General features: G+C 41.2%; 1 protein-coding gene across 1 annotated transcript in view; it reads left to right on the top strand.

Annotated features, from left to right (window-relative positions):
* Positions 1 to 27,533, top strand: part of LOC117734795 (protein shisa-8-like) — an 80,426-nt gene that overhangs the window by 23,477 nt on the left and 29,416 nt on the right. The window contains exon 4 of the mRNA XM_034539061.1: positions 10,297 to 10,412. Coding sequence (XP_034394952.1) covers positions 10,297 to 10,412 — 116 coding nt within the window. The remainder of the gene's footprint in view (positions 1 to 10,296; positions 10,413 to 27,533) is intronic.

The following is a 27,533-nucleotide window of genomic DNA, read 5'->3' on the forward strand; positions in this document are numbered from 1 at the left end:
TCTTGGTAATGAAAATGCATCATTGTTTCCTTTGTGCCCTTTGTAATAAAATTGTTGAACGCATTTTAAACCCACGACAAATGAGGTTAAGTGATGAAAGAGAGTCTGCCAAATATTAGGATTCAAAAGTGAACGTGGACCACTTCAACACTTCTGAGAGAGAGAGAGAGCGAGAGAGAGAGACAGGTGTGTGTGTGTGGTAGGAATTAGAAGCAGTCAAGTCGGACAGGTTGATGGATTACAGTCATTGATATGACCCAGCCTGCATGTATGCACTCACTCATGTCAAGGTAATAGCCAAGATCGAATTTATTGCACATGTGTGTGAGTGTGTTTGATTTCTTGACGAATGAGGAGCAAGACTTGGCTGTGTGACTTGCTTATCCATTAGTGTATTATACCGCATTGTCAGAGTGTCCTTGCACTCTCTGTAAGTGTTTGTGTGTGTGTGTGTCTGTGTGTGACAAACTACATATTGCGCATAGCTTTGATGTCAAGGCTGAACTTTGAGCTGAATGCAGTGTGAAGGGAATATCTGTGGTTGAGCGAATGTGTGTTATGAGCTAAACACACGTTGACTCCTGGCTCACACTTCAGTTGCGCTGCATTGCAAAGCTTTTCATAGTGTTGCTTTCCGTTACATTACATTGCATTGCATCAATTGCATTGTACTGCCTCAAACAGATTAGCACTGAGTTGTTTTGTTTTAACTGTGTGAACAATACTACTGTGATCCCACAAAGTTGATTTAGTCTTTGGGGATTAAGGGCAACAAGAAAGAAAAGATAACGCAGGGTTATAACAGACTGTAGAAATATGGACATGACAGCTCCACTAAAAGCCAAACCATCTCGATCACTCACTGGTGACTGCTGCAATATGAGGCTGCTGTTAAACCTCTGATGGGTGCAGTACCTGGTCCGCAACCTTTGAAATAACACAAATCTTTACTTATTTGGCAATAATTCTACGCTGCCTAACAGCTAGTTTCTACCCAGAATGTATAAAGATTATGGAAACATTTACAAGTTTCAGTGGCTGTTTTAAATAAATAGTTTATGAATATAAGCTTATTCACTTTCTTGAAAGTTAGTTGAGATGAATGATAGGCCTATCACTCTAATAACTTTCCGCCAAATATGAAGCTACAGCCAGCAGCAGGTGAGCTTAGCTTAGCAGAAAGCCAGGAAAAGGGCAGGAAACAGCAATCCTGGCTCCGTTAGAAGAAAACTAAATTCCCCTCGCAGCTCCTCTTAAGCTCACTGATTACCTTTCTTGGCTGGGATTTTTGTTTCTCTACCTTCGCTTCCAGACTTTATCCTGAGCAAAGCTAACCAGCTGCTGCCTGTAGCTTCATATTTAGCACACAGACAGGAGAGTGGTATCGATACAGTTTGAGTGTTTTATGTTCCATGTATTGATTGGAAAAAAGATAGGGCCCACATCAATTCTTAAAGTGAATAGTTCCGTTCAACAACAGAAAAAAAAAGGTTAGTGAATCCTTAATCAGACATGATGTGGCACTAGCATTGCCTGAAATAGGATCTGTAGATGTGAACGCACGCATCAGGCATTCCTGAGCGTCCACTCAAACTGTGTGCGTGTCCGTTGATAGTTGACATTGCTGGCTGACCAGCTGCATCCCCTTATCCACTAATAGCAGCCACAAGGGAGAAGCAGAGCTGCCAATCGCTCATGTAAACTGCATCCAAAATGAGCAGAGTTAAGATGACCCATTCATCTATTCATCCTGCAGTCTCGTTTGAAACGTGCGAGTCTGTGTGTGTCTCACCTCCCGAAACCGAGCAAACGGCTCCCTGAGCGGATGACCACCACACTGGCCACGCCAGTAATCCAAGGTCATTTAACTCTGCAGTTCACATACCGCTAACACCATTTACTAGAGCCTGTCGCAGTGCACTGATGATAGAGGGATGTGGTATTGCTCATGTATCAATGCTGCCCTGACCATAGCATGCTATTTACAGTACATGACATGTAAAGGTTGTGTGTCGGGCCCACATGGGTGCATCCATAACATGGATAAATGCATAAAAGGGTAAATTGATCCCATTGTGCGTGTCAAAAGGATGGATGGTTGGAATGTCGATCTCAATGGCTGCATCAGAGGTTTGGATGAAGGTACTGTTATATTCAGCCTTACACTCAATTTAATTCAAGATGCAGAGTCTACCACTATGAATTATGGGAATCTATTTTCAATAAAAAAAAAAAATAAAGGAAACTTTGGCACATGCATGCTTAAATAGTCTCAATTTGAAATATGAAATTAGAAATGATCAAAAACAGCCACATGTTGGTTGAAATAATGGTTGCTTAGTTAACAATTGCATACATCTACTGTATCTATTCTATTGGATGGTGCCCCTGTAATGATGTCCACGATGGGCTTTCCTAATGAGTGCTTTAGACATTGATAGATATTTGATAAAAACAGATCAATAACATTCTGTCTATCTCAGTGTAATGATGTACCCGTGTACCCCCAATACTGTCAAAGGCTGCACAGGATGATACATATTCTGCTGACAAATGTGTGTCTGAGTGTAGGTGTATTCATGCGTGGGTTATGTGTGCGTCACACTGATGAATGTTTGAGAACAAATCCCTCCAGGAGAGTGAATCTTTGTGTGTGAGTGCGTGCGTGTGTGTGTTTTGTTGTTTCTAAAATAAAGACGGCCCAAAAATAATGAGTGCAGGCAGTGACTCAGAGGTTGACATATGGTATTTTCTGTGACATCATCTTTAGCAACACTACAGCCTCAGCGCTGCGATGCTGCCAGTAACCTGATTCATGCGGCTTCCAGCATGCTGGCTTTGAGTTTGTTCATTTTTATTATTATTTTACTGCTCAATCCAGGAGCCATGGTCTATAAATCAATGAGGCAACATTATTCTGAATCAAACTCGCCCTTAATCTTTATTATCATTTATGTAACATTTTCGCAGCATTATGAAATGGAGATGAGAGGAGCACTAATGACGGACAACATTTCGTGACCTTAATTCAGGCTTCAGACATGATAAACAAAGTAAAAACTGCTATCGTAGAGAAAGTTTCAAGTCCCAATGGGCATAATATTGATACATAGTTCTCATTTTCAAAAGCTACTATTTATTTTGTTTTGCTTAACGTGTGTTGTGAAAAAAAAAAAAAAACGTTTTTCATTCTAGTTTTGATCGACTGGTCCACTGGGATTGTTTTCTGTTGACCCAGCGTGTTTCTGCCTCAGAACTAAGGCTGAAATTAACACTTTGTCGTAACACATATTTTAGGTAATATACCTCTATTTGTGAATATTAAGGCACCACTTTTGGTTCAAACCGTTCTTCCCATGTGAGGTTATACACAAGTAAACACACTTGTGTAAGTGGATGAAAGGCTATATGCATGAACACAAACCGGCCTTGGCATGGCAGGCGCTCAGCCATGCCAAGGGACATTATTTGGCAGCTGTCAGCTCTAATAGGGGTATAGCAGGGTGGGAGACAGATCCAGGCTCTGTACCAAGCCTACAAGGGTGCACTATCTGGCAGCCACAGCATATCTGTGTGACTTACTGTGTGTGTGTGTGTGTGTGTGTGTCTGTGTGTGTGTGTGCACATGCAAGTACACACATGTTTGTGTGTCAGAGGGACGAGTGTAAAAGACCCCCTTTGAGATAATACATGCTTCCACTTGTGCCACTACAGTGTTCTTTTAGCCTACTATCTCTGTGTGGGAATCTGGCTGTGTGTGTGCATTGCCTCCCTATGACAGCAGTGGTGGGATAAAGTGCAGTGAATTACTGATGAAGAGTGGTGCCTATGTCACTGCATAACACCATAAGACAAAGAGAAGGTGGGAGAGTTGAAGGGACATATAAACTACAGCAAACACACACACACACACACACACACACACACACACACACACGCACACACACTCACTGCATGTGAATATCTCTTTATGCCTCTCCTATTACTTGCAAAAGGCTTCCTTCTAGTTCAAATCACCCATTCAGAGGGAACAGGTTTGGAACGACGACTATGCACTTTCACTTAACCCTCCTGTTATGTGATCCGGTGAATGTTGAATCATCCAAAAGTTGTCAGAAACCAAAAAATCCCAAGGAATATAGTTTGTACCTCATCACCAACACCTTTACTAACAATTCAATCAGTTTTTAGAGGAATGGAGTTATTCAACCCTCCTTAGATCAGAGTTCAATTAGGATAACTGACTCGTTTGAATGAAAAATACATGTTCAAACAATTGTTGAGGTACTTTGGAAAGATCTAGATATAAATTGCATTAGTCTACCATAACAAGTATTTTCTGCAAAATTTTATTTGCTATTTTAAACTTTTTTCTTTTCATGGGGTGATGTAGATAAATAGAGATGAGACACCTGTGCTGTTCACGGTCATATTGATCCACTCACTCAAAATCAAGAAAAATGAGTCATAAGGATTTGTATTGAAAGTAAACTTTAGTTATGTTTATTTATAGTGTTAAGATACATCAATAAAAAAATTGTTTACGTTGATTACACTAAATAAGTTAAGCAGAATAAGTTTTATACAGAAAAACTACTTACAAATATTTTTCCTAGATCTTCAAACTTTGAAATGGACCAATTTGACCCGCAACATAATAGGAGGGTTAATTTACATAACAATCACACAATCACAATGAAAACCAACTTAATTGTATTATTGTTGAAGTATGAAAACAAAACACTCAGGCGCAGAATGTAATATTTCAACAAGTAGGTGGAAAATCAGATAATTCGGTCATAATGAAGAACGCCTTATTTACTTGTTTATTTGTTTTCTGTATTGGGGCCTCACATATCTAATTAATAGTGAAATACGAGAGAAGGGACTGCGAAAATACAGCCCCCCACATGGTCATAAGCTCTTATACATCCTCCTCGCTAATTTTATAATTCCCTTGCTCTGCCTCGGAGGATTTAACATGAAATCATTGTAAACCACACGATAAACAATTCCCTCCCACTGTAACCCTTCTAGTTTACTACCAATGGGAATAAAAGGTGAGTCACTCCTATGTGGCATCTATTAACTCCCTCTAGGCACAGCTGTAGGTGGGATGCCGGCAGCTGTGTGTGTGTGTTTGTGTGTGTAGATCTGAAGCTTCTGCTCAGCGTGGATGTGCGGGCGTGTGTCTTTGTGTTTGTGTGTTGGTTGGTCGGGTGGGGAGCCGCGTCACAAACAATTATACAGTGCCCCTGTTTGAAAACAGCAGGGTTGTATCTCAATGCGCGGTCCCATTCTCGGTTACAGGGCCCTGGAATCATCTGCGGGGGGGCCTTGTAATATAAACTAACCTGCTGTGACAGTGAAGAGTGATTCAGCTACAAAATGCTGTGTTGCAGACCCAGAGGAGTAAATGTGTTTGTGCGCAGAACAATACTGAATGTCTTATTACGCGACCGTGGGGTGTTTTTCTCACTTTATTTTTAGAACGAAACACACTTTGACAATTGAAAGCAAAAGTGCACATTTAGTTACACAACCAGGACCGGGCCACTGCAAGACTGTGATACACCGACAAACACAAACCGCATGGTTCCAAGTGATTTGGTTTCGCAGCGTTTGGCCGCATTGATTCGCAACTTGACCATGAAAAGATAGTTGCCCTCTCCTCCCGTCTGGAGTTGGCCAAATGTGTTTGAGCCAAACGCCGCAAAATGTGTTTCTTTATTACTTGCAGATTGAATTCTTTCACAATTGACACGCATTTGCAGATTTGCATGCAGCAAACAAGAGAGCAAGTGACTTATGCTGGACCCTTCTGAGTTTACTGTTATGTCACAACAACAAAACAATATAAGTGCTTCCATGAGCTCATGAAGCCTTTAGCCCGAGCTGCTCTCCCGGAGTACACTTGCTGTGACAGAGCAGTGTTCAATGGCACACTCACAGCCAGGAGGAGGGAAGGGACTGCATCTTCTCGTGCTTTGAGACAATTTGATTTTTTTTCTCCTTTTGAGTATCTAATGAAGCAGCTAACATACAAGCCATTATACACACTCAATTGTCACTTTTCTTTTTAATACTCTAATGTTGTATTTAATTGCATTAGCTAAAGTGCACAGTAACTAATGAACTGAGTGTAAATGATATGTATATCATGAAGACTGCTGCTCAGTATATTCTGTGATTTTAATTCATGTTAGCAGGGAGGCCCTGGCGATGAGTGTTGGTCTGTGGGATGACAGAGATCCGCCTCTTTGTTCCAGATCCACGGCAAGATCATCCCTAGCTACCGTTTTTACAGAAAACACTTACATATGTGGAATCAAACGGCACTCTGCTCACCCTTTCATGGCAACTTTCAGCCTGTCAGACTGCCCAGATATGTTCCTGTGGAGTTTTCCAGAAGTTCCACCAAACCACACGGGATTAAAACCCTCCGCGGCGGATATTTACAGCTTTTGGCTGAATCATTTTTGTTTACGTTTCTGGACATCTGTTCATTATTAAATTCATATCCTGTCTTGCATTACAGAGAAAATACATTTTTCTAAGTAATTTAACAGGAAATTAGGCTCATCTGGTTCTGTGTGAACGCAAAGCTCATACAACACTCCATACAATTTAACAGAAGAGAGTTTTCCATATGAAGAAAGCATTTTTGCTAAATAGCCTTTTTCCACATACTATAACAATAAGAATGATGTTATAAGGTAATAAAGTACGTATGTTCTATGTCATGTACCATGATCAAAAAGATTGCAATTTGGGCAGAAAGTAAGAGCAGCTATTTTTAAAGTCATGATGATATTAAATGTGACAAACTGACACATACAAAGATTACATTACTGTAGTTTGACTTTGGGGTGTAAATGGTGGACTGTGTGAGAGGCAGGGTGCACCCTGGACTGGTGCTGCTACTTAACTTCCGTGATTGGGGCACAATGGCATTGTAACAATCATACATATTAAAAATAAAATAAATATATTATATCAGACCTCTTACCAAAATCCATTCACATAACTAATTGACTTAAAAAAAGCGAACTCATTTCTGGGTTTTATGTCTCATTCATTCCTGCAGCACTTTATTGGCTATGCGGCAAAATCAATAAATCCTACATTTCCCTTAATGCTACCAATAGCATAATTTCACTTGAGTCACCTGGTCTGTGACGCATGCTCTCGGTCGCACATGTTTTTGTTTCTAAACACAAGCCTGGAAAATAACCCTGAAATGAAAATGATAAAAAGACAGCGTAGAGGCCCTGTGGTATATGAATGCATTGTCGTGTGTGGGCCTGTGCTAGAAGTGTGTGTTGTGTGACGCGCTGCATGTCAACCTCATGGCAGAGCCCACGGCATATAGACTGTTTGGATGCTATTCTGATCTCGGGTTTATGCAGTCTTTGCATTTCCCCTCAACTTAAGCGGTGCAGATTTGCCATTTGTCAGAATAATGTGGTGAAAAGCTGAGATGAAAGCGGTTGGTAAGCGCATGCTATTACTTTATTATTTATTATTTTCTGGAGTCATTTATTGATTGTGTTTGTGCACCAACAGGGAGGGCTTTGATGTCCCCCATATCACTCTGTATTATTTCACAAGTGCTAATATTGCAAGTTAGAATAGTTTATGTGACAGTTTCCTCGGGGAGGGGAAAAGAAACGGGGGAGGAAGGGCTGAGAATACTAAAGGGGAAGAGAGAAAGAGAAGAAGAAGGAGGAAATAGAAATTGGGCCAAAGGGTGAGACGGACCAGACACAACGATGTGACCGTGCAAGAGCGCCAGAATCGGAGGGCTAGGAGGAGATGAAAGAGAGGGTTGAGGAAGCGATATAGGGAGGGATAAAAAAAAAAAAAAAAGGCTCCTAGCGACGAAAAAGAGGCGAAGAAGGGGGGCAAAGATAAGAGGAGGGGAATGGAGTCAGATGCAGGAAGTTGAGACGATAAGACAGACGGGATCAGAAGAGGAGACAAATAAATAGAAGTTGTTTCCAGGGAGATTTAGGGTGTAGAGAACAACAAGCACTCAACAGTAGCGCTCTGAAGCATTCTCGAGGGGACGAAAGCAAGAGAGCGAGCGAGCGGGGCGGCGAGAGTGACGAGAGATACAGCCTACAGAATGGTGTCTGGGGGAGTGGAAGACAAATGAAGTGAGGGAATGTGAGTGGACAGATATTAATGTGACGGGTGAGAGACAATGGATTGGCTAGCAAGCAGAAACTGAAAAGGGCAATTGAGATGCATGTACAGCATCTGGGTTCCTGTGATACATACTGCCCATGCTACACAGTATAAGGACACATTTTATGGGTATTTATTGCCCCTGCATGTGCCATTAATGCACTAATTTCCATTATATCCTTCAAACCTCAACGGTTGTGGTTTAAAGAATAAACTCCATTACTAAGCGTGCACATATATTTGCCAGAGGAGATGACTTGTCATATCAAACATCAAACTTTTCTCCTGATGTTAATTTATCCAGAGGAAGTTTATGCTGAGCCGGGTATTTTCCACATGCACACCAGGGAGCTGCCCAGTACAACCACAGTCCACTGGAGCAGCTGAGGATTGTATAATGGCACCGTGGCAGTGAGAAGAATGTCAAGGGAGTGCAAAGAAATACCAATTAATTGTCAGCTTTTTCCTGCCTGATACTTCTGATTTGGGGCTCTGCTATGCAGTCACTTGAACTCTCTCAACAGCATTGCGTTACTTTGGTGTTTAGTAGAAATTGAATTGTACCATCTAATTTCCTGAGCCAAGGAGAGCATGTTTCTACCCAGACAGTTCATTTGTTACTTTCTGTCTCTGATGGATTTTCTCAAGAGCTCCTGAATTGATTTATTTTCATATTTGGTGGACAAATAGCTCATAAAGAAAAAAATACCAGCTAATCGTTTCCATTTAGTTTTCATGCTGTCTCAAATTACACAAACGTGCAAAAAAACAAAACTTTCACTCCGGCACTTTATACTAAGTGCCTATTGCAAGTCTACTGTGTTGAATTGCATTATATCGTACAGGGGTTCATGTGTTTATGCATACTGCTCCCATGACCACGGGCAATCGTCTCACAGCGGGCTAATAAAAAGACATTTGCTCTGCTGCATTTTAGGAGGCAGTGGTAAGGGTTTCAACAGTGAGATTAACAGTGAGGAAATATTTATGTGCGTCTTGATAGCAGCTCTCAGGTCACAGCTGATTTGTTGTCTATGTCGCTATAATTTCCTTGTCAATGGCTACAAGTTGATGCTGAGCGTTCCACTGTTTTTAATCCTTGTTAATGTGAGCAAAATACTGGAAAGTTTTCTAAACTAATTAATGAGGTCAGAGAGGTGGAAATAGAATACATGTGAGCGACCTATTTACAGCAGGTTTTTAGAAATGTTTTCTTTTTTAAATTGCTTTATTAAAAAACAAATAATGGCAAAAGCTAATTTGGTTGCTGACTCTCTAAAAGGGCCAGTAATATCCCTTTGGTTTCCACCAAAGATTGTTGGCTGAAACAATTTAACTGCAATCACACACGTGACAGTGATGCAGCTTTTGTATGAGACACACTTTGACAAATGCGATTACTTGGCTGAAACCACCACTTGTATAAAAAACACATTTTCCTCTTCCATCTTGCACAGAATAGACAAGATAATCTGTCCAGAATGAAATCGACCAGCTTCTTATTGATAAAAAACACTGCACTATATGCAAGCTGCAGGTTCTGCTTGCTCCGAAGGAGTTAAATCTGCATGTTGGAAGGCTGTTTCCTGCCTGTGTTCCAGTTTGGAGGACGCATCAGAACTTGTTCAAAGGCATCAAACAATAAAAGATGGCAAGAGGGGAAGTTGTTTTATTTTTTTATATATAAATGATTGATGCTCCCAGTTGGCAAACATCCAGAGACTCATGCTTTTCATCCTCGATTCCACTTTCTTGAATTTAATTCCGAGGGTATTCTGTTTGGGTTTGTTTATATAGACGTGAACAATCTGCCTCAAACTTCTCTTTGTCCTCAGGTAGAGCTATTAAGCTGTTTGGGTACGTTTAATAATGGCGTTTCACATTATGTCCCATGAACATTTGTTTCTTTTTAAAAAAAAAATCTTTTATCATCTTTCTCATTCTGTGCCAACACATGTCTTCAACACTAATTCAGTCGCACAACAAAGCTCTCTCTCTCTCTCTCTCTCTCTCTCTCTTTTGTGAGGACACTTGTTTCTACAATTCTGTTTGTATGCAGGATGATTTTGTAAGTGAGTAAATGTGTGTCTGTCTTCCTCCCTCCAGGACTCTGACAGAGCTGATGAAGCAGCCAGGGGAGGCAGGCCTGGTGGATGGAACAGGGGTTCATCATCCGATAGGGACCAACGGCATCTCCGCCAGATCACTGCGCTCCAACAACGGTCAGTACTCCATGTGTGTGTCTGGGGGTTTGCATTAGGCCTAGGTATCGTTTAAAAATGTACGACACTGGTACTTACATAATGAGCCACAATTATGATATGATACCAATAGAGTACTTTATTTGATACCTGTTTCATTTTTTTTTTAACTTATGGGTTACTTATGGGTACTAATCGATACCATTGTATGCCGCCACCACCGCGTACATTTTTGTTAGAAGCCACATACTTTTCTCACGTTTTGGTGGGATCTCAGCAAACAACTTTTATAACGTTGTTTTTTTTATTTTTTATGGAGTCTGGCTCGAACATCATTTTTTGCATAAATACATTACTGTTAATACCGTAGACAGTCCGTGTTTTAAACACATTTATTCACAGAGTTTGGTCCGGTCTCTGTACAATGTATGAGGGACTATCGTAGAGCTCTGGGTGCCCCCAGACAGCTATCGGGGCATCAGTTACAACAGGAGGAGAATCTCAATACTAATAGGCCTTTGTAACACAACGTCAGGCAAATTTGTTCTTATTTGCATTGACTTTGTATGTAATTGTTTTTTAATATCTACATCATTATGTGGTCTTTTGTCATCCTTTTTATTTGTATATTGCAATTATATCACAGCTGTGTATTTGGGGTTCGTACTGCTGTCGCAAACCAGCAAACATCTGCTTCGTGTTTGGTGTGATCACAGCGTAAAGCCTCAGTTACAGCATCGGCAAGGACCGCGTTTGTTTTGAACACACTATTAGAGCGACCCTTAAAGTCGAGAGCAATTTAGAAACAAGGGGCTGGATTAATTGAGAGGACTGGGACAAAGCCGTAATAGCCACCAGGACACAACACAACACATTAGCACTTAGCTCATGGGACAGTGAATGGGACGTACATTGTGTACAATCCTGCACTGGAACCCCTTGTACCTATTTATATTGAATCACATTTTAGGTCTCACTTTCTACTGCTGTTTGTCTTACACATAAACACTCACATAAGCACACGTGTGTGTCATCCATGTGCAAACAGCAGGGACAGACAGGTCATTTTTAATTAAGATGTAATTAGCTGTGTTCCAGCTCCGAACCCATAGAGGGAACACTGTGTGTGACCCATCTGTCTCCCTCTTAATCTTTTGACCACACACACACACACACACACACACACACACACATGCTAAAAAAACAAAACTGTGGTTCTTCAGTGCATTGAGACTCCAATTAGGCATGTTTCCTGGGGGCTCATTTGTGACAAGCGTGATGGCATGTTTTAAAGTCCCTGGTGCCTATTTGGTCCTCGTCATCAGGCGCGGAGGAGAAATTGTGAGCCATGCTTTGGTCCAGTTGTTTTCTAGTATCCAGACAGGCTTGTCTTAATGTTTGGGGTAAATGCCTTTATTGTACACCACTGAAGTCTGATGGAAATCTGCCCTCGTACTATCAATAAACATGACGGGTACTTTTTCAAACATACATGCACAGATAAAGACAGCGATACCAGATGTTTCATATGCTCTGGTTCCTATATTAATTATTATAGTGTAAGGTTTTCTTATTTCACACTAACTCAAATGCACACACTAACACATGCAGTATTTTCACAGATACAGACAAAAAGAAAATGCTGAGGCTTCTCCCAGACTTTCATCTTCCCACCATTGCAATAAACAAGTTGTTGGCCTCTTTTTCACCCCACACTGCGCTTATTAGCGCTCTGCTTTCTTCTGTCTTGCTTTGCCTCGCATCTTCCATTGCTTTCTTCCCTTGCTATTAAATCTATTCTTCCTCTGCTTTCTCACGTTATGTTGTCTTGGTATTTTTTTCGTAGTACACACATTTTAATACCCTTTCTACTGTATGTGATAGCATTTTTGCTTTATTATTTCTAAAGGACCTGAAATGAACCTGAATCTGAACTGGAGCTCCATTTTATATTTTAAGATAAGAGCTCTCAAACTGCTTTTTGTTATGTTTATCAACGCTTTACATCTTATGTTCATTTCAAATTTTTCTGCATGCTATACCTGCATGATATAATGTAATGATATATATATATATATATATATATATATATATATATATATATGCCGTAAAATTCCAGCACTTAGGCTCCACAAAAATTAATAATTATGATAAGTGACTTTAAGTAAGTACTTTACCGATCTGGGCAACAAAAGAAGCAAAAGACAAAAGTAGGAGAATTAATTGAATGATAGAAAGATAATTTTTTTTAAACAAGGAGGAGAAGACAGAAGGCTGTGAGAGGTATAAAGGGGGAGGGGGGAAAAGGACGGACACACGAAGGAAACGAAAGAGTGTGTTAGTGTGAGTGCATGTGTGTGTGTGTGTGCGTTTAAGGGTTGAATGGGGGCACAGGGTGATGACAGTAAGGTGATAAGATGAAGCCATGGCGATCCCTTTTTTGTCAGCCGTCTACACGTAATCACCTCTTAATTAAACACATTTAATCCTCCAGGCCACTTAGACAGAGAGGGAAGAAAAATGGAGGGATGTGAGGAAGTGAAAGAAACAGAGAGAAAACTAGAGAGGAGAAAGTTAATTATAAATGTAGATGAAATGCATATCACTTCAAAGGTTAGAGTAAAAGTAGTTTTCAAAGGAGGTTGGAGATTGCACAAAATGGTTCTCCCTCTCCATGATTCAATTTTTAGGGCTCATCCAAAAGACTTCTCGGCAGTATACAAAATGATGTAAGACCCACAGCAAAATAGCACATTTATAATGACACCATAATTGTCTTTCAATGGAAAAAGCTCTTGAATGTCTACCACACTTTGAATGTTGTCTTGAAATAGATTCTGCAGTAGTTTTTTAGCCACACCAGAGGCCTGATTCTAAAAGACAATGTCTGTCTGTGAGTGGGTCTCCCAACTTTGGTCCAGACTGAAAAAGCTAACCAACTATTGGCTATATTACCAATACATGAAAAGGCATTCATGGTCCCCAAAGGATAAATCCTTTCCGACTTTGACAATCCCCTAATATTTCTCTTCAGCACCATCATAAGGTTGACAAATTCGACTCGGAGAAAAAGGTCCCCCCCACATTCATGTCCCCCTCAGAAGGATTTATTAACTTTGGTCACCCTCCATTTAATCTAATAGTGTAGCTGAAAGTACTGCTGTTCTAAAGTGCATGTCTAAAGACTAAGATATGTAGTTTTATTAAATTATTTATTTTAATGATACAGTTAGTCACAGAAATGGACCTGGATGGCGCTTTTCTAGTCTTCCGACCACTCAAAGCGCTTTAACACTACATGACATCATTCACTCATTCATACACTGATGGGAGGCGCTAAGGTGTCACCTGCCCATCAGGACTAACTAACATTCATACACATTCACACACCGTAGGCACAGCTACGGGAGCAATTTGGGGTTAAGTGTCTTGCACAAGGACACATCGACATGGGCTAGCGGAGGCGGGGATCGAACCGCCGCTGAGCCACAGTTGACCCACATACAGCACCATGTACCTGCATTAAACCTTGAACCTTTCTGTCTTTCCCATTTTTTTTTCTTTCTCTCTATACTTTGCATTTTTTTATTATTCTGACCTTGTAGTTTTCATACAGTAGTGGTCCTAAACATTTCTCATTCATCAAGCCGACATGTGCGGACCAGATTATGATCACTTCATTGCCTGTCCTCTAGACTAATTTCTAGAAGAAATCGACTCACAATTCAATAATGAGGCAATACGCATCAAGAACGAAAGCGTGCCCCTGCATCTCACTTTCACTGCAAGGGAACGATGCAGAAGACACACCAGACAGTTTGCTATTCTCATCACTAAACATGCATATCAATGAACTGCTCTGTGCATCAGTGCACTTGGCCTTGCAATAAGCTTTAGCTGCACTAGTTGGAGTGCAGTGAGAATAGGATGAAAATGCACTGTACAAGTTCTGATCCCTTTCCCTAATGAAGACAGCAGCAAAATCCTCATGTTTCCTCTCAGAGTAAAGAATGATCTCCTTATCTGACTCTTCTCCTGCTCATTTTTAAGGAAGACATATTTTTAATACCATGTAAAAGATGAACTAGGGGATAAAAGTGTTAGGATGTAAAGTCTAAGGCTGACATATTGGACAGAAAGCGAGGAGAGCAGAACAGACAAAAAGGAGGGAAAGTATTAAGGTCATGCGACGTTTACAAGGAAGACGGAGAAGTGTTTTGTGTGGTTACAAAAGACAGCTGATGTGATGGAGAGAAAAGAGGTTGACAGAAAGTTCTGGAATCAAATCAAAGGTAATGGGGAGTGGAGAGAGGGAGGAGAGGAACATTAGATGAGGTTACAAGAGACATACCTCAACAATAGCACTACTGAGGCATGCAATGGGAGAAACGGCTTGAGAAGGGAGGAGAGGTGGAGAACGGAAAGAAAGAGACAGGGAGGTGAAAGGGGGCTGATGATGACGATGAGCGGTGGGCGTGACTCTGCGTCCCGTGTTCAATGAGGAAAGAGGCTGGAATGAGAGCTGGAGCGCAACGCAGCGGGTGAGGGAAAGAAAGGATAAAAGAGTGTGAGAAAGAATTGGATACAAGTAAAAGAGAGGATGAGGCAGGAAGGGTGAATGGAGACAGAGATGGAAAGAATAGATAGAAGAGACAACATGCTGCTAGCTGCGAGGGAGACAGCTGGTCAGCTGCTGCTCTGCTCTGTTCTGGTGTGGAGAGCTGCCCTGAGGACAGTCACCCGGCTCTGCAATCACACACACACACACGCACACACACACACACACGCACACACACACACACGCAGAAGGTTACATGTATACATAGAAACAAATTACACTACAGACCGGGTTAAACAGTCTAACACAGATTTTGTTGCGTTTTACTGTTCAGATAGAGCGCAGAGCTTAGGGGGTTTCAAAGACATGGTTACATGAGGTGTTGAAGAAAGTAAAGAAATTATGGGTAAGATAAAAGCAAAGCATATTAAAGAAAGGGCAGATGGAAGGAAAGAAAGGAGGGGAAAGCAAACTAGAGCAGAGGACTATAAATCCTAAAAAGAGATTACAAGCATTTTTTAAAAGTGTGTTATTGTGATTTATTAAATAAAAGGGAGAGTGAGAGATCGGGCGGGTATAAGGCAATGTGATGTAAATAAGAAAGTGTGGCAGGGGAAGAGTAGAACAGATGGCAGGGAAGAAGAGCAGGAAGGAACATGGGAAGATGAGAATGCGAGAACTCTGCAGATAACTTATAGCTGATGTCAGCCATGCCAACATTGCTTCTAATTGGAGCTCTGACTGCAGCAAAGAGTAGAGGAGACCAATGACTGTCAGGTGATTTCAGCACCGTGGACAGCTCCCTTGAAAACAGCCCACGGCTGCAGTCGATTAGTCCAACAATTACCTCCTAACGTCCTTCCCTAACCACTTTCACTTGACCTCTGTGGAAAACGTCACAGGGTCATGGAAAGATGCAAAGGAGAATTCATGCGTGAGGAAGAGACAACCGCGGTGTTCATAGCACCTGACTACACTTTCACTAAGCTACGTAGTTAGGATGCGACTGCAAGCGACGAAACAAAGCTCATCTTGGATACGTCGTCCGTGTTCTTAGTGTTAAAATCAAAGAATGAGTGCTGAGGCTGCAGTACAAAACCAAAGAGAGCAGATCAATAACGTCAGCAGGTTTAATTAACAGATTATTGAATGTTCACAACATCGAAGCATTTCCAAGTTATGGCAATGGTTGCTTATATGATCAAGCTTTGATCATATAAGTTGCCGCCGCAAGGAATTGTGGGGCATCTTCGAACAGCTCTCATCATGGCAGATAATTTCACTCATTTAGGACCTTCCTAAGCAAAAAAAACCTTGGACCACAACCTTGGACTCTACTAGGTCTTCCTCAACTGGCTATACAATAATACACTATACGAGTAAAAAAACTCAAACCCAGTTTTTCACCACAAGAAAAATCTCCTGAAGCATTTATTATCATGTGCGATATCTCAAATTTAAATCTGAATATGTTACAACCTTCAGGACGAATTGTCATAACCTTTGTGATCCCTTTACTAAAGAAACCACATTTTAGTTAAATTAAATAATTAAAAGGGTATTTTCTCGTTCCCAAATCGGGGGACAGGAAATGCATCATGCACATAGGCAAGGCAAGACAAGTTTATTTATAGAGCACAATTCGTACACAAGGCAATTCAAAGTGCTTTACAGCAACATAAAATTACATTATTAATTATTAATTAATTATATTAAAAGCGAAGAGTGCAGATACAATACTTTCAGTTGTCAAATAGAACTGTTTTCAACCTGGATTTAAACATTGTCAGAATTGAGGCCTGTCTCACATCTTCTGGAAGACTGTTCCAGATTTTAGCAGCATAAAACTGAAACGCAGCCTCACCGTGTTTAACTGGGTGTTTTATGAGATGCATCCTTGAAAAATGTTTTATTGGTATTATTCAAAGGATCCTAGACATTTGAACAATCCTTCAGTGGATATTCAATGACGCAGCGTCCTTGAAATTCACATCCTTGAAGAAACCAGCTGTTGTTTTTTGAGAAGCGCCCTGATAAAATCTAATCAAATGCTCGCTGTCTTCCTCCGTTTCTTCAGCATAAAGATGTAGAAATGTCATTAAGCTACCATAATGGAACCATTACATAAATCCGTTGTTAGCTATAATATTATCCTTCGTGAGTTTTAATTTTTGTACCAGTGATTAAATTACCAAAACATAAATATAAATCATTGGAACCTGTGCCCTAGTTGGTATTGCCACTTACATTTAAAACATATTGAATAATGATGCCTTGGACTGTCTGAATAATGCACATGCCCACATGTACTGCTCAGAGGTAGTAACCTTCAAACAAAAGACGCCCCTCGGTTATGGAAGTAAAGACATCAGTGGGGCATATCTGAGCTGGGTGGACTCCTCGTCTCCACTGGAGGTCTCTTCTGAAAGGATTTGCATTTGTGGGGCATAATTTGCATGTTGCCTGCGAGAGAGCGAAATATAAACATCAGAGCGAAAGGGGGAGGAAGGGAGGTGGAGATGGAAGGAGGGAATGTTAAAAGAGGTAGAGCAGGAGGAAAAGGCAAGAGAAGCGGTGTGTGTTTGATGCAGGAGGAGAGGGAGAGCAGGAGACCGTGGAGGGGGGGGGGGGGGGGGGGAGATACGATCGGTGTGACATTGAAATCAAAACACGGAAATGAGTATCATGGGAGCCTGCGGGATGGGTGTTAAGTGAAAAGACGTACTATAAGCAGGGGGCTGGTGTGTGTGTATGTGTGTGTGTGTGTGTGTGTGTGTGTGTGTGTGTGTGTGCGTGTGTGTGTGTGTGGGGGGTGTGTGTTAGCATCTGTGAGAGAGGGAGCGTGTTTGTTTACATCTGTGCGCCCTTGATTTCTTCACTACAGTGCCACATGGGGCCAGTGCCAATTATATCCGCACTGAGCTCGTCAACGACACCCCACCAGAGAGACAGAGAGAGAGAGACGGAGCGAAGGGAGTCAAACAGAGCAAATATGCTTTAAGAATATGTGAGTATATGTGTGTTCATACAAGCATGAAAACATGCTCTCATGCATGAACGTATTGTACAGTTTGCACATCAGGTGGCCAACTTGTCTTCTAATGCAGTTACATTCCCACCATTATGTCTGAATGACTGACAGGAGCCCAGGGTCTCCCTATGTTTGCTGCTTTATGGGAGTTTCTATCCTAATTAGCATCTGACTTGTTAGCCTAAAACAACCAGATTAAATATAGCAAAAAAACTACATATTTTATGGAATCAAAGAGATGCGTTTGACCAGAATTGGCAGCTGTAATACATCAACAGAGATGCCGGTGTGTGTATATGCTGTAATATAACTGTAAACAACCAGAAATCCACAACTTAAACAGATGTCAACTAATTTGTAGAAAGTGTAGACTCACAGTTGATAATCAAGCAGCGATGGCAACGTAACACTTTGGTCCAGACGGAAATACCTCAATAATGTTGGGTGCATTGCCATTAAAGAAGCTGTTCCTGTTCAGATCTGTCCACATTTTGATGCTAAGCTTTCTGTTTAGTTTACCAATGTTCTGGTGATTTCTTCCATTCTTATTGTAGGGATCATTGTCTATTGTCGGGTTGAACCGCGGTAGGGTGTTTTGTTCTCCATGTACACAACAAACCCTTCATAATAAATGATCTATTCATCAATAGGTCTTTCTACAATCAATATCTGACTTTAAAACTTGAGATTGTTGAACACACCAGCTGATGTGGTTCTTTTATAAGACAAGCACAATGTAAATATATTTCTAGTTGGCTATAAGTAATACCATTGTTTTAATGAAATGAATCCTCTTCTCCCAATCTCAGTAGACCTTTGAGTGCTCTTTCCCTATTTCACTCTTGAATGTCTTCCCCTGGATCTTTGTTTCTTTCTCCCGATCTTGCAATTATTGTCTGACTTGGAGAGGAGAAATATCAGTCTACATTTATCTTCTCTGTCAACTAACTTTTCTCTCTCTCTTTCTCTCTCTCTCTCTCTCTCTCTCACACACACACACACACACACACACACACACACACTTGTTCTCCCCCCTCAGGCCAAACTATATCTATATCTTTTCATCCACCAAAACCATACTGACACAGCAAAACATATCCAAAAAACACCCATTTAAAATGTCACTTGCAGGTATTTTCATACATTTCGTTGGCTTCATTATTGCTCCTATTTGGACGAGTTAGCGATTCCCATCTTGAATGTTAAGTGATATGTATCTGCCTCTGACTCATTTAGGGCAGTGCAGGTTTAATTAATGTAGCCTTCACACTACCAGATCTACAGTAGGATTGAGATATCCCCCCGACTTTAGGGTTGGGAAATCAGGTGTAAATCCGGCTGATAATCCTCTGGTGCATCGCTTGCTTTACTCTCCCACTATCTCTTTTCCCGTCTCAGCCTTTACAGCTCCTTCTCATTAACCGCCAATCTTCTCTCATCCTTCGCCTTCTTTCTGTTCATAGCCCAGCTTCCCTTGAGGTCTCTCTCTCTCTCTCTCTCTCTCTCTCTCTCTCTCTCTATCTGTTTCCGCTTGTTCTGTCATCTCTCAGTGCCCTCCTCATCTATCTTCCCTCTTTCTTTCTCTCTCTCTAAATCATAGCCCCAGTGTCTGCAGTCTGAGCTGTCTGATCCCTCATCCCTCTAAATTCACCCAGAAATGATCACAGACCTACAATAAATAGACCTGATGTCCCTTTTGGTGTTTTTTCGAGGTCAAGATTTTGATTTCACTGAGTTGAAAGCAAATTTTTGGGGTTGCAGGGACAAAATCTAAAGGCAACGTGACGAAAATACAGCGAAAAACAAAGATTAAAATAAGATAATGAGTTAGTTGAAGCGTGTGACACGGAAACATAAAGAGAGACATCTAAATTGGATGATGTAAATGTAAATACAATGAGAATAAATACCATATTGCACCAGAAAACGTGCATGAAATAAAAATGATGGATATAAGAAATAAATGGATTCAAAAAGCAAGCGTGGACATGGATGTGCCGCTCTATTCGTCCTCGTTCTGCGAAGATCCGTCGCCGCTGCTGAAAGTCAACCAACTCACAGAGGAGGAATATCCAGAATAGGCTTATTAATAAGCCAGGGCAGCGACAGATTATGGCTTTAGTGAGCCGCCAAAACAATGACTGAGACCGACAAACAGAGCGACAGGCAGGCAGACAGAAGGTCAGTGTATAATTCGACATATTAGCTGATAAAAAGTGTGAAGAAGAAAGTGACATCGAAACGTTGGAACATTCGTAGATTCTTTTTTGCAAGTGTTTGACTACCTTCCTTTACATCTGTACTTTCATTCTGGTCAGCTGAGTGACCAGTGTCCATTTGAAAAACCTTGATAAAGAACACAGAGTCGACCTTTAAACAAGCTAATTCAGGATTATCTTCTAAAGCACTTGTTGCGGTCTTGATTTTTGGCAGTCGACACTTGTTATCTTTGTTGTGTTGGCCATTTATCTATTATTCAGTTATGAATTAATGGGAAGGTCATTCGTTTTGCAGCTATTCTGTCACAGACAAAGTGTTGGATACAGTAACATTATATGACCTGATGTTGGTGCTATATGGGAAGTTAGAGATTCACCAAAGTGACTACCGACTGGGCCATGACGGAGACATGTCACTCAAAACCACTAACATTAACCTCATGGTGGCACAACTGAAAACAGTCAGATCATCCTCTTCTGGGGAACATGAATGTCTGAATTAGATTGTGTATCAATCCATTTGGTTGTTGAGGTGTTTCAGTCTGGATCAAAGTGTCTGATTGACCGACAGAGCGCCATAGAGCCACACCTAGCAGGATTAAAACCTGATGATGGGAAATGTATAGGCCGGTTCCAGTATTAATTGACAATTACAATCTATTTATATTCTTAGCAGTGTGGAGAGGGTTGTGTCCCTTCATTTAGACATACATGTAGGGAATATTATTTACATAAAATATCATTAAACGGTCAACTGAATGGATACAATTCTGAGGCTCGAACTAATGCCCCCTGGCTATCACCTTCACGAGAAACTCCTCCTGTCCTCCTGCAAAGCAAGGAAATGTGGAGATTGTATTCATTTATTTGATCTTGTTCAAGGAGTATTTAAAGATTCCAACTGCAGATACACAGCAATATTGATGATCAGTATCAGGCAGACTGGTTCATCCAGGATCATACATGTGGATCTCTCTCGTTAATACACTTTGACCCCTGCAGCTGCTATAGAGGACATGTTTATAATGCATGCAGCATGTATAAGGGACAGTAGACAGTATCTTCAGGCATATCTGTTCTGCTATTATATGTACGCGTGCATGAAGAGGAAAGATGCTTGTGTATGAGTGTGTTTGCGTGCTTTTGTGTGTGTGTGTGTGTGTGTGTGCGTGCATTGATCTGGTGAGGTGCGGGGAGGTTTTTTTCTCAGTCATTTGAAGGACATCAGACTCCCGTTTAGCAGCACCACGTGCCAAGCAGCTATGACAGCCCCCAAAACACACACACACACACATCAATGATGGCAATTGTGGATAGCATGGACAGACAACTTCAGAAATTGCAGCTCAATTGAGACAAATGATGCCACACATTGTCATTGTGTGGCGTCTTAATGCGTAGGGGTTGTGTATTACGCACATGAATGAATGTGTGTTATCTTTTATGTTTGTTTCGTAGTTGGAAAGAGTAACTGTGAGAGGCTGTGTTGTGTCTGTAACCTCCTCTGCCTCCAGCCATACCTAGGGTCAAACATTATGGATTGACACATTTCTACACATTTTGACCTGAGAGCGAGCGGAAGCAAGTGCAGCGATGTGAATGCATTTACAGTAGCTGTGTTTTTTGTTTGACTGTATGAATATATCATAATTAACTATATAAAGCCTATGAAACATTGAAGAAGAAGGTTTATTTTACTTTACACGCATGCAAAAGCACTCAGCTGTGCTGTATGTGCAAGTAGAGGATGGCATTTGTATGTGTAAGGAGCAATGAGTGGCAGTTCAAAGGGAGAGTGTGGATTTACATGGATGTGAAGAGTGTGTGAATGTGTATATATGTGCACGTGTCTGTTGGATACTGATATGAGCCGCAGTTGAGCCCCTGTGTGAGGTGCAGTGCGTGGCTATACATTAAATGGCCAGGATTAGCCCCGACTGCTGCAGGCTCACTGTATTACTGTTATGGAGCAGCTGGGAGGGCTCGGGCTCCATTTTGGCTCTGTTATTCTGTCATAATGAGGCATAACCCCTCTCATAGAGGGCTCAATGGTTTCCTGGTTAATACATCAGGCCAAGGGTAGTACTTGTGCTGACTAGCAGGGAGGGAGACGAAGGAGGTAGGAGAGTGTGTGTGAGAGAGAGAGAGAGAGCAGGGAGCACAGAAAATCTGCCAGCAGTAAAGTACATTTACAGGACGAAACAGACACATTTCTACAAAGTCTGCCTGCCTGCTAATATTTAGGTTAAATTATGATAATAATCTAATGTTAGATTATTATCATATCTAATGATATTTTAACGTACAATTTGTTTTTTGTGTAAAATCCAGTGCATACACTAAAAATGAACTGGTTAAAAAAGTTAATGTTAATATATTGCATGAATGCAACACTGGGTTATCTTTATAGTACAACAAGCTTAGGTTTTACCTTAAAACGGACACAAATTCATTGTCCAAAACGATGTTAATATGATGTCATCGCGGAAGGGTAGCAACCACCCTCCACTTGCCCCACAGATAAACACTGTAAATCTGTCACAACTGTGACAGTGGTTCAGGAGATTATGACAGTTTCCAATCGGTTCAACAGTAATAGGAAAATAGGAGTAACACTGGGTCAGAACAACACCGTGTCTTTACTACCCATGGGTGCTGCTTGCTGCTAAATTGTCACAAAATGGGCCAATTTTAAGCCAGAGATTTCTATGTGTGTAAGATAAATGTTATAAAGTACACACTATCATACATAAAAGCATGTTTTATTGTGACTATGATTGTGATGCAGCTCTCAATGACAGCTGTGCTTTCTTGAATTGTTCAGTCGGACCACAGGCGGATCTACCCATGTGTCATCCAGTCGGTTAATTGTCTTTGCACCACTCTGAGACTCTGTGCATGTGGTCTGTCATGTTCAACGAGAGCAATTTCCTACAATCAAACCAGAAATCTTGTGTTAATCTCAATCCTGTGATTAGAAGCTTAAAGATTATATCATAAGAAGGGAAAGTGTCTTTTGGAAACCTTGTGTCTCCATGAGAGCACTAAAGTCACAACATGCTTGTTTTTATTTGCTTTCCTTTCAATTTAGGCAATTCAAGTACATCGTTTGGCTTCGTCCTGCAGCCACACAGCATCATGTCAGTGACTGGAAAATAAACTCTTGGGTTTTCACAGGACATCACTGATTCATAAACACAAGTTCATGAGTAAAGACAAAAAGAGGTAACTGAGGAGGATGTCTTTGATAACAATGTCTCCTTCTGTCTGTGAAGGTTGCTCCTACTGTGAGCTTACCTGTATCAGTAAAGAAACAGTGGCTGAGCTAGGCTCTGCTTGCTTATGTTTGTGTGTGTTTGAAATAGAGAGTGTGTGTAAGTGTGTGTGTTTGAAATAGAGAGTGTGTGTAAGTGTGTGTGCGTCTCTAAGCTATAAGCCAAACGATGCTGTAACATATCTGATTGAAATCAGTCTCACATCGAAAAGCCAGAGCTCCGGGTAAGCAGCATGAGAGTCTTTGGTACACACACTCACACGCACGCACACACACACACACACGCACACACACGTCGAAGGACAAAGAAGCACGACAAGCAGCACACACCTTAAGAATCTTAAAATTACACACGTGAGCACTGCAAATAAAGGGGACAACACATGAAAATGTAACACTCTCTCTATCTCTTTCTCTCTCCAGCAAACAGACACACACGTACACAACACACAGAACACACACACACACCTACACACACATACACACAACACAACACACAATGCCACATCACATCATGTCATTTCAGAGAGCGTGTTTAACCTAATCACACTCAACCATGCGTTATCCTCAGAGGGGGAGTCAGGTCTGTTATGACAGTCGATGTGCTGTGTGACGGCCACAGGGTTGAGAGAGCACCGACCAGCACCTTTCAATACTCACACACACTTTAAACACACATGACTAAGACATGTGCAGGACGACAGGAGAGGCGGACATTTGGACAGACAAAGCAGGAAACCAAACAGACGAGACTGCGCGGCAGAATGAATGACTAATTCTGTAATTAATTTCCATATCATTAACCTGTGAGCGGACAGACAACCAGCTACAGCTCCGACGTCCGATTAGATCTGCCCTATAAAATCTCACAGGGAGATGTTTAGTTTACTGTAACAGTGGTTGCAGTGATTCAGTGCCTACCTGTGGGGAGATAATAGTGGTGAGAGGACAAACTAATGCATGAGTAGGAGAGTCACAGTTGCCATGTTAAGGATAAATACAGTCATCTCTGTTACAGTTTTATTTGAAAACAGATTCTGACAGTAGCACAGAGCCTCCTATTTTCTTCCCTACAAAGCCAAAATGATGTAATTACATAGGAAATGGCAGAGTCTCACAGTTTTATAGATAATTTGTAGCGAAAGTGAACTAAAGTTGTGGGCCAGACTGCTCAACAGAGCGCTGGAAATCACGGAAAAAAACTAGAAAACCAAGGAAAGCTGTAGATGAAGGTAAATTGTCAGGATGCATTGTATTTATAAAAATATAAATTATAGCAGTTTTAAAACATAATGTAAAAGTATCACCAGATAAACTAGTCATGCTAAAAGTGGACTACCTTGATAGTAGTAAGTACTGTATCTGCAGTTTCTCACGTTAAGATATATCTCATCACAAATTTAGATGTGTTTATTTAAAGATTAATGAATGAAACCAGCGCAAGAAAGCTGAAAAAGAATCAATTTATTTGGAGAAACTGTGTTTTCCCTGTCTCTTTTAGATTGTCCAAACATAGAGTGCAGCCAGTTATAGTCTTTTGTAAGGTCTGTTTAATAATCAGTATAAAAAGGACTCAAATTCAGATTTTACAAATCACATATCTGTTTATCTAGGAACCTTCAAACTTGAAACTATTTTCTAATCTTCATTGTTTCTGTACTTACTCTCTGCCTTTGTTATGGGTTCAGTAGTGTTATAGATAGTTACAATACATCACTGGAACCAATAGAACCAGACCTTCACTGTATGTATGCATGTGTGCGTGAGATTATCATGTAAAAAAGTGAACCCATATACCACTGACAGCATACTGCTGTGCAAGTGACAGACATAATTTATCTAAGGACAACAAGAGAAGTGCTCTCTCCCTTTTCACACATACGCACACACTTCATACTTTTGTTATCAATAAAAACTAATATCTCTCTTAATTGAACCATTAATCACACATTTACTTAATCGCACGTTGGATGTCGAACGTCCCCCTTCCCACTGGCTGTCACTTTCTCACGGTGTTCATCCTCGTCCCAACACTCTCGCCATATGTCGAAACACACTGCTGCGATCCCTGCCTGCCAATTACCAATCTGCACCAGGGATCGAAAGACGAATCAACACATAATTTATACCTCACATTAAACCGTGATCTGCATCTGGGAAATCATTCATTCTGACAGTGTCCTTGTATTTATGCTTATAAATTATGCACACATGTACTGCAATGTTGCCACTCTGTCCATTGATTCTCATTACTCATGAATATTCTTGAAGACAGATGGGTAAGTAGCAAGCTTACCGGGTAGAGGTGATGTCATAGCTACATATTGCTGTTTAGAAACACATTCCAATGGGCTTTTTCTGTAATATTGTCAAACTGTCACTCTTATCCCACACACTGCTATCAATCATCAGGTTCCTTTTTTTTAATCCAGAGACAATAATTGCTGATTTGACTGTGTTTCCGCTCTTGGTAATGTCATTTCAGTAAACTTGTTGTATACATGGACAACTGTCATACAGATATCAAATCACAAGCTTCTACTTTCCTAATAAAATAGAATAGAAATATCTATCAAAAGTGTCTCTGGTCCCCAGAGGTTGAAACTTGGTGCCTGAATTGGCACAACATTTAAAACCGATATGCATGCATTGCTCAGGAGGACTTGTAATCACTTTGGGGATATCTTAACTTTTCATGTCGTGCCATCATCTGTTTGTTTTGTCCAATGCTTTGGTTTCTCACCAAATACCTGCAGACTGTCCCAGCAGCCTCAGCTGGTAAGTGGTGAGTGCTTATCCGTGTCTGAATAGATTTTTACCATTCAAACTGCATTTGAAACATCTATCTGTCACGCCGGAGCACTAATGAAAGAACCCAAATGCACGACCCGAGGCAGAGAGTAAAGTTCACAAGGATTCCTTTATTGATAAAGGTAATATTGCAACAGGATAGTCTCTGGAGAAGGACCGCCGAAGGTTCTCCCGATGTAACTGGGGAGGGACTGAGGCCGGTCGGCAAGGCTCTGACCCGCTGTGGTGAGAGCAGCTGTCTCACTCAGGGGAGAGTAGAATCGTCAACGTAAACAGTCCAGGGTCATTCACAGGAAGGCAGTCAAACTCGGCAGAGGTACAGGCAGGGATCGGGCTTACTCGGAAACGAAGGGACGTCGGAATCAGAACAGGATATCAGGCAGGAAAAACGCTGGTAAGTTGACTCACAGGTGAAGAAAAACGAACTGGCAACGAGACAAGTGAAGCACAGAGTATATATACACACTGGGAGGGGAGTTAACGAGACACAGGTGAAACACATCAGGGCAGGGAGAGGTAATCACATATGAGGAAGTAAAGACAGCAGACATGACACAGGAGGATGATTTCAAAGTAAAACAGGAAGTGACAAGACAACAAAAATAAAAGCACTACCGTCTAGTGACGGTTGTGACACTATCTCCCTTTGTTCGTTTGCATTTTGAACAGCGACCATCACCCTTACCAATCTCTTACAATGAGGGGGAGGGGGGGGGGGGGGGGGGGGAATTGAACTTTGTAATCGATGCACTGACCTTCCGCCGACATGATTTGTTAACTTTTTATGACACAACCATATTTAATGTGCAGTGAGGCATTCTTGCTTGTGCGTGTGTGGCAGGGAAGAGTGGGAAGAAAAAAGAAAAAGACAATAAATAAATCACAAAAAGCATGGTTGACGAGATAGCGAGAGAAGGCACCGTGCGGGGTGGAAAAGGTTGTGAGAAGTGACAGAGAGATAACATAGAGGTGGAGAAAAAGAAAAGGGATGGTGAGGAACAGTGAGAGAATGAGATATTCAGACAGACTGAGAGGGGAGAGACACCAAGAGAGAAAATAGTTCCCTGGTGAGACCGTGCTATTGATCTTAGCTTGTTGCTTAGACATCGTCTCTCTGAGATCAGGCTGAGCGCTGACACAGCCATTTACGATGCATTATGGGGGATCAAAGGGAGGCCAGTGTTGGCCACCATGCAGGAGCAGACACCGACGGGGTAGGAGAGAGAGGAGGAGAAAAGAAGAGGGAGAA

The sequence above is a fragment of the Cyclopterus lumpus genome, chromosome 8 (genome assembly GCF_009769545.1).
Source record: "Cyclopterus lumpus isolate fCycLum1 chromosome 8, fCycLum1.pri, whole genome shotgun sequence".
In the NCBI taxonomy this organism is placed as follows: domain Eukaryota; kingdom Metazoa; phylum Chordata; class Actinopteri; order Perciformes; family Cyclopteridae; genus Cyclopterus; species Cyclopterus lumpus.